A 15871-nucleotide genomic window follows, 5' to 3' on the forward strand; every position below is an offset into this window, starting at 1 on the left:
GCAAAGAGAAGTTATAAGTGTCTGTACCAGTGAAGGGAGCCACTTTTCAGATAACTCACGTGCCAAATGACTGTGACTGGGTATGTGTGGAAGAATTACACTTAATTTTTCAAGGCTTTTTACTGGATAACTTCTTAGGCTCTGTTATTATGCACTGTTCCCTTTGTAATTATTACACTTACTTCTACCACTAATAACGTGCATAATCTACTGTTTGTCATGTTCATAAAGCACTTAATAAACCTCCTCTGAAGGAATGAAATCACATTGCTTCGAAATTCACTAACTTGGATAAAGAGGGGAAAAAGAAGCTATTCTTAGCATATACACATCACTCCTAGTCCTCTGACATATCAGCAGTGGTTCAAACAGAAGTGATGTGAGAGTAAATGCATATGGCACCTGCCTGGAAAGGTATCTGAATAAACATAGATGTGCCCTGACAGCTACTTGAAACATAAATACTTCCCAAAGTGAAATCCCAGTAGTGGCCAATCTGTCAATAGCCAGCATTACTGTATATCTAGAAAGGCATTCACCTACCACCAAAAAAGGGTGATATTTGGAATAGAATATATTAGGCACTCTGCACTAGTGATTCTGTATAACAGGATCCCAGACAAGGAGTGGAGAAGGTTTACAGACTGCAGTGAGAGTGGATGTTAATTTTCATATAAATATAACAGCCTTAGTCGGCATATGGTCAGAATGCCATGACTGTAAGTGGACAAGATACTGGTTTTACATCTCATCCAAAAGGCAACCAATTGGTACTTCTGGAACTGCAAAAAACAACATGAGAAAACAATGTTATATTTCAGGTTTTTAAAACACTACTTACTTCCTTCAGTATTTAATGCAAAAATTAGCTACCTATCATAACGTGTCAAAGGGAACAAAATAGATGAAGTGCAGAGTGAAGTGCAAATCTATACCTAAAAAACTTTAATCATTCCTCACCTGATCTTCTTCTCCACCACCTTCTTCATCATATTTCAGAATGTTGTCCCTCACATCATCTTCGGGATCAATCAAGAGCTGCTTTGCCTGACGCTCTTTATCACGGCGTTTCATCCATACCACAAACATTAAAACTAAAACTACATTGCAAAAAGGGAAGACACAAAATCACATCTTTATTCTGAAGTACAGCCATGGAATATTGTACAAATTTAACACCAAGATTTAAAAAAAGAAAAAAGCCAAGAAAGTTGGCTTTGACTGCTCTGGATAAGGTTGAGTTTTTTTGGGTTATTTTTAAATAAAAAATTTCATAGAAGGCAGCTTAAGCAAGAGATGTCTAAACTCAGGCTACTGTAGGCCATTTGATTTGGAAATCAATCATATATTCAATATCATAAGCCACAAATCCATTCTGCATCTGCAAAATAAACTCGTCATGAGAAGAAGAAAGACCAAGCTTCATAAACCAGTGGATTCAGAAGGAAATCTCTCCAGTTGTGGCAAGAGTTCTAAAAGATTACATTATTTACATTTTTTTCTGCTATGTCCCAAGAATATATAACAATTTATATAGTTTAAGTAATTCTGATGTTTCAACATCACCAAGCTTAGGCTATTTTGGCATACGGCTCAGCAGTCCATGAGAACAGACTACATTGTTGCCTAAGTTTAGATTTATGTTTAGAAGCAAGAGGACTCAAGGTTTATGAAAATGCAGTGGCATTTAGAGCTATATATTTTTAATCTTTAAACTCAACAATTTCAAGTTATACTGTTTGTTTACAGACTGAAGCTGTTAAAGAAAACTGAATGAGGAACAAAACAGAAGAAAAGTGAGTAAATTAATTTCTCATACAATAGCCATGTTTCCAATTACAGCCATCTTCATGGAAAGAAATTCCAATGCTAGAATGTCAATATATGAAGAATATCTTAAAGGATTTGATAGTTTCAATAAGGCTTTGTTAATTCAATACCTAACATTTTAAGAGTATCTTGTATCAAGAAAATAAATGTACTGTGCATCTGTACAGCCATGGGCTTAGCTAGGCTCAAATACTTTTTTTTTTTTAGTTACTCCTTTTCATCATTTTGTATGTTCTGGACTGGTGCACAGTATACTCTTAACAGGTTAATCCCTTACTTGTGTTCCACCACAATCAGAAATCAGTTAACCATGATGTGTAGAAGAGCTAGCATCTAATTTACTACACTGGACAGACACTTAGTCATGATGTTTAGTCATTTCCCTTATTGAATGCACTTGACACAAAAATAAAATACTAGCACAGCTTTATGTAGTACTTAAACAAACATACAAATCTCTGTTCCTGCATGGCTGCCTGCTTGTTGGGTCTTATATGAAGGGTTGTGATGTATTACTTTCCAAAATCATCAAATAGCCTACTTGCATTAGTCTGAAGCACAACAGCAGTAACACCAGAGCACTCCTTAAAGGCACTGATACCTGCTGTGGGTGGTGTCAAATCACACAGTACCAGTAGCACAAGAAAGACTAGATGTCTAGGGGCTAATCACATCTTCAGCCTGGTCACTCACTGACGTAACATAACAAGTGCCCATCAGCATAGATGGAGAATCTCTTTCACAAATGCACTGTGGGGCTTTACTGCCATGCAAGGGCTAGTTAGGATCTGTCTCACAGACTCCTAATCCTTTACCATCAGAAAGCTTTCATACTTGTCCAAGACATTAAACTATGCAGCAACAATTCTTGGACTTGGGTCTTTAGTCACTCCCCCATCTTTGTCAAGGTACGTGGGACTAAAACAAGATGGTACTTGCAAAACAAGAATAAAAGAGTTAGGATAAGAGATCTCTCTACTCACTGAGCAAGATGATGATACAAAGTAGAATTGCAATGATGGCACCAGTGCCCAGACCTGCGCCAACAATCCGGTCAACATCAGTACAGTCTCCATTTATGTCACATTGGCAAACTTTCACTTTCAGCACAGAAGTGCTAGATGCATGTGGATTTCCAGAATCTGTAATTACTATGGGCACATCGTAGATACCAGCTTCCAGGAATCTGATCCTTAAAGAGAGCTGGGCATGATCACCTGTGTGTGAAAATAAGGCACTTGTTAAAAAGTAATGTACTGCTCATGTGGGATTAAAACTGTATTGGCAAAAATGGCTCATCTTTGAGCTCTGCATTAACTTATTGTTAAACATGACACTCAGGATAACAGACTACTTTATTACTGTGAACACCTTTTCTCTCTTAAAGTTTCTTTTTCTTTGGGGAATTTACACTAACGTGCTTTCCTATTCATATTATTCAAATTCATGTACGTTGCGAAATAACAACAAAGTAAAACACGGAAATGCATATGCGATAGTTTCTTTAAAATTATTAACATTTCTATAATGTTAGTTACCACTAATTCGAACAATGGTCCAATTCCTCTTAATACTAGCAGGTGTGTCAGGCAGCTCAAAGGCAAAAGGGCCTGCATTTGGATCTATGTCAGGGTCTACAGCAGTGATGTTAATAGCGTTAGGCTGTAGTGTTTCACAAGTTGTGGCTTCTTTCGGGTTCACTTGGGGGGCGTTATCATTGATGTCCAGCAGGTATATCTGCAGTGTGCCAGTTCCGCTCATCGGGGGAATTCCTTCAAGAAAAGAAAATGGTATTGAGCCTGTTTCCAACTGCAAAGTTACTTAAATGAAACTATACTAACATTTTTCAATTACCATGTACAAACGTTCACATCAGTTTTGGGATTCTGTCTTTACCAAGCCAATGTAACACTGTCACTGCTCGTGCTAACACACAAATTCTTATGTAGTCTGTTCTGAGGAAAAAAATGCCCTACTTGGCAAAATTCAGCAAGTAACTGCAGATGCATGGATCAGGGACCCAACCACTTTACTGACCAGACAGCCAGTTCATCTCCAGAGATGGTCCACATCAAATGCTTCAAAGAAAAAGGTGCAAAATTGGCATAGTTTATCCTCTAGAGAAATTATTTTGTAACTTTGAAGAGTTACGATCACCCTTTACCAGAAGTGTGCTATTTAAATTCTTTTTAATACTGACTTTCAGCACACTACTTCTAGATATTCTTGCTATCCATATCGAACGTGTGATGCTTCCATAAACCATGCTAAAGTCACACTTTTATATGAACATGTGGCACTGAATTTCTCAGTATAATTAGCAATGGTTCCTATTCCGCCTCCACCCCCCCATAATCTTCCATTTAATATTTTTCTCCAGAACAGAGCCAAAAGGATAGAAATAGTTGATCTAGCTTTGTTATACTGTTTCAGTTTGCAAAATTTTACCATTTGTCTTCTCTCCAAGGTAAACAGCCCCAGTGTTTCAGTTTTCCTCTCTAACGCAATAAAGTTCCTAACCGCACCTGCCCATCTTTCTGGTATCAGCTATGAACAGTACAGCACTCCAGCCAAAATCAAAGGACTCATTTCTGAGCAGAGATTGTTACTTGTCATTAACAAACTGACAATGAAAAGACACTTTTCCCTCTGTACTGCTGTAGTCTGAATGTGGGAAAAATACCCCTCCCTTACCACATTACTCCTGATAAAGTCCACTCATGCTGTGCATTCACTCAGCCTACTGCAGTCCTGTGCAGGTTTTTTCAGTTTTCTGTAAACTCAACTAATGTAACTAAGCCAGTGCCTTTCTCCAAACTCAGAGAACTATTTTTCAGCCCATTTCCTGAATAGCTGGGAAATACACATAAGTTTGATACTAATACAGACTTCCAACTGGATCTATTCCAAGCACATTGCTCGGGTAAAACTGAATGGCATTCAACCACACAGAAGAAAGCTTTTTGAAAAAATACACAATGTTGATACCTACCATTATCAGAAGCAAGAAATGTTGCATTATACATATTGTTTTGCACATATATTGACTCTCTGTCCAAAACAGCTGTAGTAGTTATTTGTCCATTAACAGGGTCAATTTTCAGCCAGTTTGCAGGATCTGAAAGTTTTGAGTACCTGTGTATTTGACCACAAGTTGTGTTATTTATCTGCCAACATAAATATTGACAACAAAGACAATATAAGTATTTTAATTTGTATTCTGAACACATTTTTGGAATTTGAAGACAATATTTCACAGATTTCCAATTACTAAGCCTTATCGCTAAAATTTTTGAAAATATGTATTAAAACCAGTCCTACATTAAGATTCTTGAAGAGCCCTGCCATGTAATTTATCATGTAACTGGAGAAAATCATACAATTATCATAAACAATATAACATTCATACTCAGATTCAATTAAAATATTCATTAAGGATCCCTCTTGCTTGTTATATACGTACAGAGCTGTTCATACTAACTTTTATCTTATCAGAGCACTGAGAGCAGGAGAGAGTTAACAATGGATAAAGACCATTAGAGTAGCACTAATTCGCATTATTCTAACGCTTCCAATATCACTTAATTTTTTAGAGGCCCTGGTTTTACTGCATGCTTATCATCTTAATTTGAAAGAGGAGTGTCTTTCAAAACCATCCTTCTATCTGATAAATTTGCCCTTTGACATTAATCAAGTACAAGCTATCTTAGGTCATTAAAAATGCATATATTCGTAAGTCCTCATGCTATCATGTCTGCGATGGCTCTGTCCAGACATGAGCAAAATATCAGCAACAACTAACCAAAATTAAGGGAAAATAAAATTGCAAGAACCTTGATTTTGGAAGAAAAGACAAGAAGCAAGTTCTGGAGTTTCCTCTACATGAGCTAAAAAAGCTGTTGGATAAGCTAGGAACCCGAGTCCTGGCCCAAGGCTAGTCACTGTGCCGTAGCTTTGCAGTCAATGACCATGTTTTAAACAAGGTATGAGAAAGCATGCTTTAAGATTTCCATGTTTTCTTCTCTTAACTTTTCTCATAGTTTTAGACGTTTGGCAAATTATGATCATAGCTATCAGTACAAGAGCTCACAGATGGACAACAGCACCACTTTGCATTGCTGAAGAATAAATAAGAAGAAATCCCTTCAGATTTGGTCAACAATCTGATGTGGTTTTGCTGCTGTGTCAAAATTACCCGTTAATTTAAACTGCAAATGATCTTAGTTCACACAAGCATGTGTCTGCTCTGACTGAATTTGCTGGGATGCCATGTATACTTTAACACAGATGCATAACTTCATTCTACCTTGAAGGAGTGGGACTTGGCATTAGAAGATGAGCCAGTTTACAGATCTATGAATGCTGGTCGGGTCACCTTCTCTACAGCCAAAAATCTCTTTAGAGATGCACAAAAGCCACAAGAGGCATTGGTATAGCTGTGTGCTATGGTAAATGCAGTCATTTCATATGCAGTCTCTTTGCTCCCCACCCATTCTGTAACACGGATATTGCATTCCAACTGTTAAATAACTGCAAAATGTTTATATAGACCTTAGAGAGGTTTGCTGCATGTAACGGTCTGGGTCCTGAGCAGTGAAAGTTGTTAACATGCTTCCAGCAAGCAGCCCTTCTTCTTGACGTACAAGCTTAGGGTTTGGAACAAAATATGGGCTCTCATTCACATCAATGACCGTAATGGACACGGTTGCTGTTGACTGAGGAGGATGCTGAATCCCCTTAGCCAAAGGCACTTGATTTTCTGCAGCTACAGTAAGTACAAACATCCTGTTGGTCTCGAAGTCAATAGGCTGGGAAAAGCAAAGAGCAGGAAGTGTTAACATTTACTCATAATAGCAATGGACACACACTAACATTTTTACTTTAAAACGCATTTTTAAACATTACTTGTACTGCTCTTCTCAAAAATGAGCAGAGAGCCTGAAGAGAACCAATATATGTAACACCTCAACATGAGACTGGGTTGGGGTTTTGCTTAGCGGCAGCAGCAGTTTTTAAGTCAGAACAGCTAGAAACCTGGTCATTCTTGGATTTAACTTACTCTGGTACTGCATCAGAGGTAACTGAGGAAACAAGTAAGTTTGATCAGAAAATGATGTAGAAACTCCCAGCTCTGTGCCAGGCACTCACGTGAGCAGATGTGCCTCCTGCAGAGCTCCTCTCCTGGGGAGAGAAACCTGCCTCTCTGTTATGAGGACAAAGGTTTCCTTCAAACAAGATCATGACCATAGCTAGCCCCACAGATCAGAGATTCCCATGCTCTTAATGTTTCAATAGAAAGAGTCTTTGTAATCCCAGCTAATCCTACTTCTGGTATACCTACAGCTCCCATCTTCACAGTCGAGACAACCTTCAGTTTGGGGACTTCCTCACTGAGCCAGAAGCCCAACTTAAGGGGTAAAACCAGTTTGAGGCTAGAGTTCCTCTGTCGTGCTGCACAGGAGTGGGCCATTCCCTGAGACCTGATTCACCTTAGTACTATGCACTGTACTACTCACACTGATTCTAGACTTGAAGGAACCCTGTACCTTACAGGGGCCGTTGGCACATGACAGTAAGAAGTCAGTGACAAAAGACAATCCAATCTTCATTACAGGTTGACAGATCAACTCATTGCACTGCCAATAAAAAATGTAGGCAGGTTTCCAACTCTTCCATGTCTGGGTGCTTAAAGGAATGCTACAAAGCACAGACACTCACATAATTCTTGCTAGAGGAATGCGATATAACAATTGGTTCCTCTGGGGAAGTGCAGTTATAAAACAGACAGTTCTTAAAAAAAAACCCCAAACCCTAGTGTGAATTACCACTATAGTGGTACAAAAATTTTATCTTCTTGTCACCTAGATACTGAGATTAAAAAAAAAAAAAAAAAAAAAAAGGAGGAAAAAAATGAAGAGGGGGAAAAAAAGAAGCGAGTGTTTTAATTTCTAAATGGGAACATTGGCATCTCACACTTGACTTCGTAAGTGGATCAGCCAAAACCAGAACAGGCCAACTCAGAGATGAGACACTTATCAGAGGGCCATGAGGAAAGGTGGCTACTGCCTGGAAGGTTTAATTATAGAACCACATTGTTATTATCACTTGAAATAAGTCACCCTTCAACACAGAGCTATGTTGGCTAGAGAATGAAGACAGACAGGTTATTCCATAAAAGGTATTTAAATGAGGTTTTAAAAATAGCCAGTCTTTAAAAGCCTCTTGTAGAAGTAGCCTCCCACCTATCACTTTTTCCTCTCTGATTGTGCCTTGACTGCCTATATCTGTTCCTTAATGGGAACATGTTGACATAAAACCCACAGACAACAAGCATGACTACTAATGGATGCCAGGAGGTAGGAAGCTGTTCCTTTACACTAGCAACAAATACTAAACAAATGCTTTTTCAAAGACAAATTCCTATCTTTTGGCAAATAAAGCTTCAAAATCTGTCACTTTCAACAACCTAGACTAATTTTTAAAACTGATCAGTTGGAATACTACTGACTGCATAAGCAAGGAAACACTCCACGAGACGGATGCCTAACTTCCACAAGACAGATGGTGCCCATCCATTTTACTTTCCAGGCTTGTGCTGGCCTCAGGAGTTCACATTTCCCCCCCCCTCAATGTTCTCTGACTTATTCCATCTCTTACCTTCACAACGGTCACCAGCCCATCGTTGCTATTGGGATCAGTCAGGATGGTAAATCGACCTGTTGGGTCTCCTCCGGTCATTCGGTACATCGCATTCCACGCAGGTGTGTGGGGCTGATCTTTATCTGTTACCGTCAGATTTGCTACGATCACATCCACCCTGTTTTCAGGTACTTCCCCGTAGAACTGCAAAAAAATCAAGAAAACATTTTACCTCGGCTGCAGAAGCACACAAAAGCCATGCCATACTGAACATTCATCAGCATTAGGGAGCACATCTCTCTTCACTGGAGCTCTGACAACTTATCTAACAAAGTTTACCTGAGGCCACCCAGAAACCTGATGGTTTGATTCCCTTGTCAGCTTTTGCCTTTTGGCCTAAGCAGAATACCATATCTAAGGGATATATATTCTGCACATATTTCAATTCTGCCTGCCGGTACACTATTTAATAAGTCATAAATATTTACTGTCTGTGAATATAATGAGAAAAGTGGGGAATGGTTATAAACAAGCACATCTTTCAGTTACTCCTACCCTGTACTTACAGTCATGGCAGTGAACTCTGGAGGATTGTCATTGACATCTGTCACAGTGATGACAGCAGTTGCTGTGTTTGAAAGACCGTATGTTGGGTTTCCTTCCATGTCCGTAGCTTGAATTATTAATGTATATTGTTGTACTTTCTAAAACACAAAATGACATCAACGTAAGTTTTAGACAAAACTAACATTACTATAGGACAGCAGGTGTTCCCAAAATTGCACTTCACTAAGCAACGGAGCCTATCACACTGTTTATTCTAGTTAGCATCACCTGAAATGACAGAAGCAAAGTTTGTGCCACAGGAATACAGCACCAAGATGCATCTAGCTATGCTGAACTACTGCTTGATATTCTTCAAATATCAGGGACAAGGACAGACTGTCTGCTTCCTACTCTTAAAAATCAAACCCACTTTATACAGTTAATGCTATTATCACAGATTTAACAACGCTTTTCAAATGCGGAAAAAAAACAGAGTGCAGTTTATACTAAAACAGGGTAAGTCCTCAAAAGCATTTAAGAGAACTGAGCCAAGGTAGGTTTGTTGGCCAAACAGCCACAACTGCCAAGGTTTTGTTTCAGCCAAGCCCAAGTACAAAACCGCTATTCCAACTTCTTGCAATCACCATGGAAACCGAAGATGTCAAGACTAACAGAGATGAGTAAGGGCACTGGGAGAAAGGGGGAGGGAACAACCACACGGGCTATTTCCATCAACATTAAGCACCCCTGACGAAAATGGCCGCCACCACCTCCTCCCCGCCTGCCCCAATGCCACCACTAATGGCCCTCCCCGCCAGGCTGGAGCCAGGCCAGGGCTCCCTCAGGCACAAGAAATGCCCAGCGGAGACCTGACCTCCAACTGGTTAGCTGTTTAAAACAAAGTTGACAAGGTTGTATTAAAAAAACATAAAATTAGAAAGATTTTTTTGTGTGTGTAGAGTTGCTGAGAAGTTGACTAACTCGTTGGTTTCTACCGTGAAATGCAAACACTGCGCATGCTTTTTTCATTTATCAGTTCAGTTTCCTAGCTCGGAGAGAGCAAGGTGTTATCATTCAGTTCTTTCCAAAAGAAACCACACAAACATAAGGAGTTGCTATTACTCTGAAATATCACTTTCATGAATGGTTTACTAACACTGGCAAAAACCTTCTGGCAAAATAAAAATACTTAAAGAAAAGCGTATTTTTCTCCCAGTTGGTACCTTATTTTCTCCCACTACTTAAAGACTGGGGTATATGACAGATTACTTTTCATGGAAGTAGTTTACAAAAGGGACTATGGATATCAATACAAAAAACAAGCAAGGACAATTCCACTGATAATATCTAACTTTCATTCCAATTTTGGTCAGACACCGAGACAGACATTAGAGATTTAACTGTTATGCACACTTCCAAGCAGCAAATATGAGCCACTGAATAAAAGAAGTTTTTAAAATAAGCTGTATGAATCTTTGTCTCCCACTGAAGATAATTTATGCTCATGTCCTCTTTCACAAACGAAGCCTTACAACACACCCCAAATGTGGATTACTATATATACATCCCACGGTTCTTTAAAAAAGCAAGACTAATATTATTTATATAGAAATGCAGTATATGTGTTTAATAATGCATAAATATGTATATGAATTCTGGCTTGGAAAATATACTTGCAAAGTGACCTTCAGAAGGCTTAAATAAACATCCTAAAGGTTTCCTTCATGACATCAACAAGAGAAGCAGTCACAAGGGAATCGAAGAAATACTTTCACCACTTTCATCCAGGAAAAAAAATATACTTTACTTATTGTGAAGCAGTAAAATCTAGAGCAGTATTGAAGCAAATCTTGCAGCCAGATGATTCTATGTTATTGAAACAGCAGGTGCTTCTGATTCAGCTGGGTCTTAACACATTGATCCCAAGAAGCAAATTTCATTAAGGGAACTCCATTATTATTACACAGAGACTCAACTTCCGTACAATCTTCTTATTTAATTCCAGCAGAAGCAGCACACTAGAAACTTCCCCCACAAAGTGCCCCAAAAGACACATATATGTGTTTTTGTTTGTTTGTTTTTCCCCCTTCCCAGCACTCACAGACAGAAGATCAACTGGTGGGAATGAAATTTCAGAAATCAACAAGCATACAACTTTCCAAGCATGGGGAAATTGGGGGAGGTGCCTCTCCTCCTTTTACTGCGGGTTGAGAAGCAGCCAGGAATAAGCAGTGGAGCACGTGTCAGCAGCCCACATGGAGACTTTGCAGTAACACATCTGAAAACAAACTGGCAGCTTCAAGAAAGAATGCAGACCTCATCAGGTCACATCTTTCCACTTCAACACAGGCCAAATAAAAGAGCACTTCACTGAATTAACCTCACGTGAGGCAGGAATGTCAGCATGTAAATTTTAAGTACCCTGCCTGACTTCTTTGCCACCTCCAGCAGTAAGGCAGATGTTTTAATGCTGACGTGAATTCCACAGCAATAGCAGAAGAAATAAGAACAGCTGGATCTCATGAAACAGCATCTTTTGGGATAGCAAGTGAAAGATTTCTTCTGCCTTTAGCCAAGTCCCCTTACCTAAGCAACTCTCCTCCTGTGCATGTTGGCACAGATAACGCATTGTGTATGTTAACCTAAAATACTAGCAGATAAGGAATGCCAGAGGACCAACTTCTTTTTTTTTTTTTGGAATGCCTACAACATAAATACCTACTCCCATAAAGGGTCACATAATTTAAGAATTTAAAATTGTGTCTAGTATTTTATGAGCCTAATTAAAGCTTTACAAAACCAGTCAAGTCTTAGAGAAAAGGGCAGAATGGCAGAAGTGGGTAGCCCAGATGAGGTTTGCAGACAACAAGGAACCTTGTGCAACAAGGCACTCTGCAGCCCACTGGCAGAAGACCTGCTCAACTCAGATCTGGCTTTCTAGACTCCTGGTCATTTTAATTTAATTGACTTCTATGAAATGACTGAGGAAATGAAGGAAGCAAAGCAGTGGCTTGGGAAGGAAACCATTTTATCTCATCTTAGTCTAATTTAATATTTGAATGATTTAACATTAATCATTAATATTCAATATGTGCAAGAAATGTTTATAAATACTCATTTGGGTATCAGTACAGTGATCCATCAGGAAAACTGATGGTAAATGACACGGCTTCTCCAACTGTTAATGCGAGGGTCTAAGCTCCACAGACAGCTGGTTTCTTCCAAGTTAAATCACTCCGGTACAGCTAGCCACTAAGTAATAAAACTCAGAGTTATCGCTGTGTCCTTCTGAAAGTTCACCTGTCAAAGATGACCTGGGGATTTTAAAAACAAGGGCAAAAGCTGCCCATCATTCTTTTAATTTAATACGGCAACACTGTAAAGTTCAGGGTTTTCCTTTCCTCAAATCCATCCTCTTCAAAACCAACTTAAATAGAATGAATGTTAATAAAACTTTAAAAATTAATTGCAATATCTAACAGTCTGTTTAGCTTTTCAAATCTTCTAATTGCCCATTTCAAACTGAAATGCATCAGAATATTAATAACTAACCCAGAGCATCAGAAACTATTTTTGTTCTCCATTTTAAGTAAGTATAAGCAAACAGCTAAAAGCTGAACAGCAAATCCAGTTTAAAAAAAACCTGCAGATTTGATGAGCTAAAATGAGGTTAGTAAAACAGAAGTTGAAACAAGATGTATTGAAAAAAGATTTGTTTGGATTTTCTAGTTTGTTTATAAAATAATGCTTATCTCTTGTGAAGTTTTCAAGTAGTTCAAAAGCACAGTTAGTCCATGTGACAGATCTGGAGTTGGGAGGGAAATATTTTTATTCCCATCTCACAGATGGCTGAACCAGAGCAGTGGATCTGGCACCCTCCTTCTCCAGTGGTGGGCACAGTGAAGAACTGTCTAGACAGAATGGGACTTGCCTAGCATGTAGCAGGGAATTACTAACAGCGAGAGTTTTTTTGTTTGGTTGTTGTGGGTTTTTTTTGGTTTTTTTTGTTTTTGTTTTTGTTTTTGTTTTTTTTTTTAAGATTTTTGAATGTGTGTCTAGGCCTTGAGACAAGCCTCTATCTATGCAGTTTCCTATACTGACTGGTTTATTTCTTAGAAATGTGCTTTTCAAATTTTCAAATCTGTAATATTTTTCTTGGTTTATTTTAATAAGCAAAATTCTGATCAGGGAATTACTGCAAATTTAGCAACACAGCATCAAGAAGATTTCAAATATTTACCACCTCTCTGAAGAGCAAGGAAGAAGACAGAGGGAGGACAGAAGCTCTCCTGGAGCTTCCAAAATAAATGAAATGCATAGCCAATTCCATTTTCCATCTACTCTTTGCCTATGGAGCTCAGCAAAAGGAAAGGGCTGGAGCTGAGGAACACCTCCTATCTCAGCACATAGGCTGAGCACTTGAGGTCCTCATCTGCATGCATCGTTCTGCTTTAGTGTGTACCTGTTCTGTAAAAGCAAACAGGCTTTTGAGACAAGATCCTTTCCATGACCCCATGGAACCAAGAGTGACTACACATACAGAACATGTGGGTCCAGTTTTCAACCCCATGCTAACTTCCTCTTTTCAAGGGAGAAAGTTCAGACCAGGGAGGGAGAGAAGTAGTTACAAGTTACTAGCAAAAAATGTGCTTCTTCACAATATTAAGTACAACAGGCCTATGGGATTACGACCTGCCGTACCTCTCTGTCAAGCCCAGCTGCTACGGTGATAATGTCTCCAGTCTCGTTGTTGATTGTAAACATGTTTGGAGACGGGCTGCTTGGGGCCTGCGACAAGATTCTATATCTCAGCATCCCATTCTGTGCATTGGGATCATCAGCATCGATGGCAGTAACAGTCATCACGTAGGTTCCTAGCAGCAGGATAAATAATTGATGTTATATAAACAGTTTACTCAGATTACACAAGATCACTTACAAGCAATGCTCAAAGCATGTATTTCTTTTGGTAAACTCTGCACATTCCTTCTCTTACTTAAAACAAGCTGGTTAAACCCAAGACTCACCAACAGAGTAATTAAAATACGTAAGAGGAGATAAAAATACTTTGTGTTTATAAAATATCAGATCTGCTTATAACTGAAGAAGCTCCATAAACAATGAAATCCTACAATTCTGCCATGAATAATATTTCTGTAACAATAGAGCTTCTCACGTTTAGATAAAAACATTATTAATTGGGCCAAAGGAAATATACTTAATGTTCAGAATTGGTGCACATACTGATAGTGACTGAAAATCAAGGTAAATAATACTCTTTCAAAGGTCTTTGAGACGCATCTCAAATGCCAAGTCAACACTGCAAAGTGAGAAAATACATTTCTTGTGTTAACCTTTCTAAAAAATTCATTTTGCACTACTGACAAATTAAGAAAGTGGTTTCAGCCGTAGTGTAAACTTTAGTCTGAGCTGATCGGAATTTTAATGAGATATGCATAACATTTAGGGTTTTCTCGAGAATTCAAATGAAACTGATTTCAAATTCCAGCATTTCCTCTGAGATTCAGAACTAGAAATGGATCTGCTGATATTTCAGAAGTCTCTTATACTCTGACCTGTCAACTAAATGAACATCAATGGCTATCATGAACTTAACTGTAAGAACTGTGACATTATAAACAAAATTTTGAAAAACAAGAACGTAAAAGTCATATTCTTAAAGGCTTCTCTGATTTAGTTTATGTAGATAATACTTTCCTCTTTTGGAAACTAATCCTAGCATGCTAAAAAGTGAATGAAAAGTAAGGTAAAATAATAAGTATCTGAGGTTTTGCTCATCACACTAAAGACACCTTTGAAAGTATTACAAGGTCTGAAGGCACCCCCTTCATCACCTTCAAAATGATATTGCATACATTTTTCCCCTGCCCCGCGCTTTGAAAGCCCATGTATTACCTGGCTTTGATCCTTCAGGGACTGTCCCATTCCAAACCTGATGTAAGAATTCAGGTCTATTGTCATTCATATCAATAACATTAATAACAATGTCAATAGGATTCTCCACTTGGTTTCCATTTACATCTACTGCATGCGCTCTCAGCTGCAAAAATCATTAAAAGTATTAGAATTTGCATAACATACAGGCACAACTAGATACAATAATGGTGACTGGAAGTTTCAGGCCAGACATTTTTAGCTCAATGTATTTTGTTATCTGCCACTGCTCCCTCATATCAAACTTTTAAGTTTTCAGGTTGTTAATGGAACTGCTGTTCAGACTTCTAAACTATTCTAAGTTCTTGGCTTATTTCTTTAATTTGCTGAAAATTATTTTGAATCATGTAATTTTGATTAATACCAATGCCTACTGTCACACATAATTGTGTTTTTAATAATGACCATTAGAAAAGAGACTCTAAAAATATGCAGATTTATATTAAACGGCTAACAACTTATTAATGATCCGTAGGGAATGAACACTGGCATCACTTTTAAAAATTCTTTACTGATATTATGTATATTGAATAGACATGAATGCATAGAAAAAGCATATAGAATACATTTTTGTTACCTGGAACACCAAGGTAGGGTTTGTGATAAATCACTGTCAGTAAACACACTGAAATTCCAGGCTAAAATTAAGCTAAATTTTATGGACTGAGTTTCAAAGATACTGAAACACTTAAATTTAATGCCCTCATTGTCAAAAAGGGCTAAGTAACTACCTTTGACAGTCAGGTTTACCTAAATCATCTTAAATTGGACAGCAAAAAAAAAAAAAAAAAAAAAAAAAAAAAAAAAAAAAAAAAAAGAACAAAACACAGTACTTTCTGAAAATCTAAACCTATGTATCCAGGCCAGAGCCTGGCAACTGCTAGGCAAAAGAGCAACTTTC

The 15871-nt window shown here is 38.2% G+C and overlaps 1 protein-coding gene across 3 annotated transcripts in view; it reads right to left on the bottom strand.

Annotated features, from left to right (window-relative positions):
• CDH2 (cadherin 2) overlaps positions 1-15871 on the bottom strand; it is a 117453-nt gene that overhangs the window by 19030 nt on the left and 82552 nt on the right. For all 3 annotated transcript variants that reach the window (XM_075023192.1, XM_075023193.1, XM_075023194.1), the window contains exons 6-14: positions 14932-15076; positions 13717-13889; positions 9036-9173; positions 8488-8673; positions 6382-6638; positions 4823-4965; positions 3369-3602; positions 2814-3047; positions 961-1100 (exon numbers count right to left, since the gene is read on the bottom strand). In XM_075023192.1, coding sequence (XP_074879293.1) covers positions 961-1100; positions 2814-3047; positions 3369-3602; positions 4823-4965; positions 6382-6638; positions 8488-8673; positions 9036-9173; positions 13717-13889; positions 14932-15076 — 1650 coding nt within the window. The remainder of the gene's footprint in view (positions 1-960; positions 1101-2813; positions 3048-3368; positions 3603-4822; positions 4966-6381; positions 6639-8487; positions 8674-9035; positions 9174-13716; positions 13890-14931; positions 15077-15871) is intronic.

The sequence above is a fragment of the Buteo buteo genome, chromosome 3 (genome assembly GCF_964188355.1).
Source record: "Buteo buteo chromosome 3, bButBut1.hap1.1, whole genome shotgun sequence".
Taxonomy (NCBI): domain Eukaryota; kingdom Metazoa; phylum Chordata; class Aves; order Accipitriformes; family Accipitridae; genus Buteo; species Buteo buteo.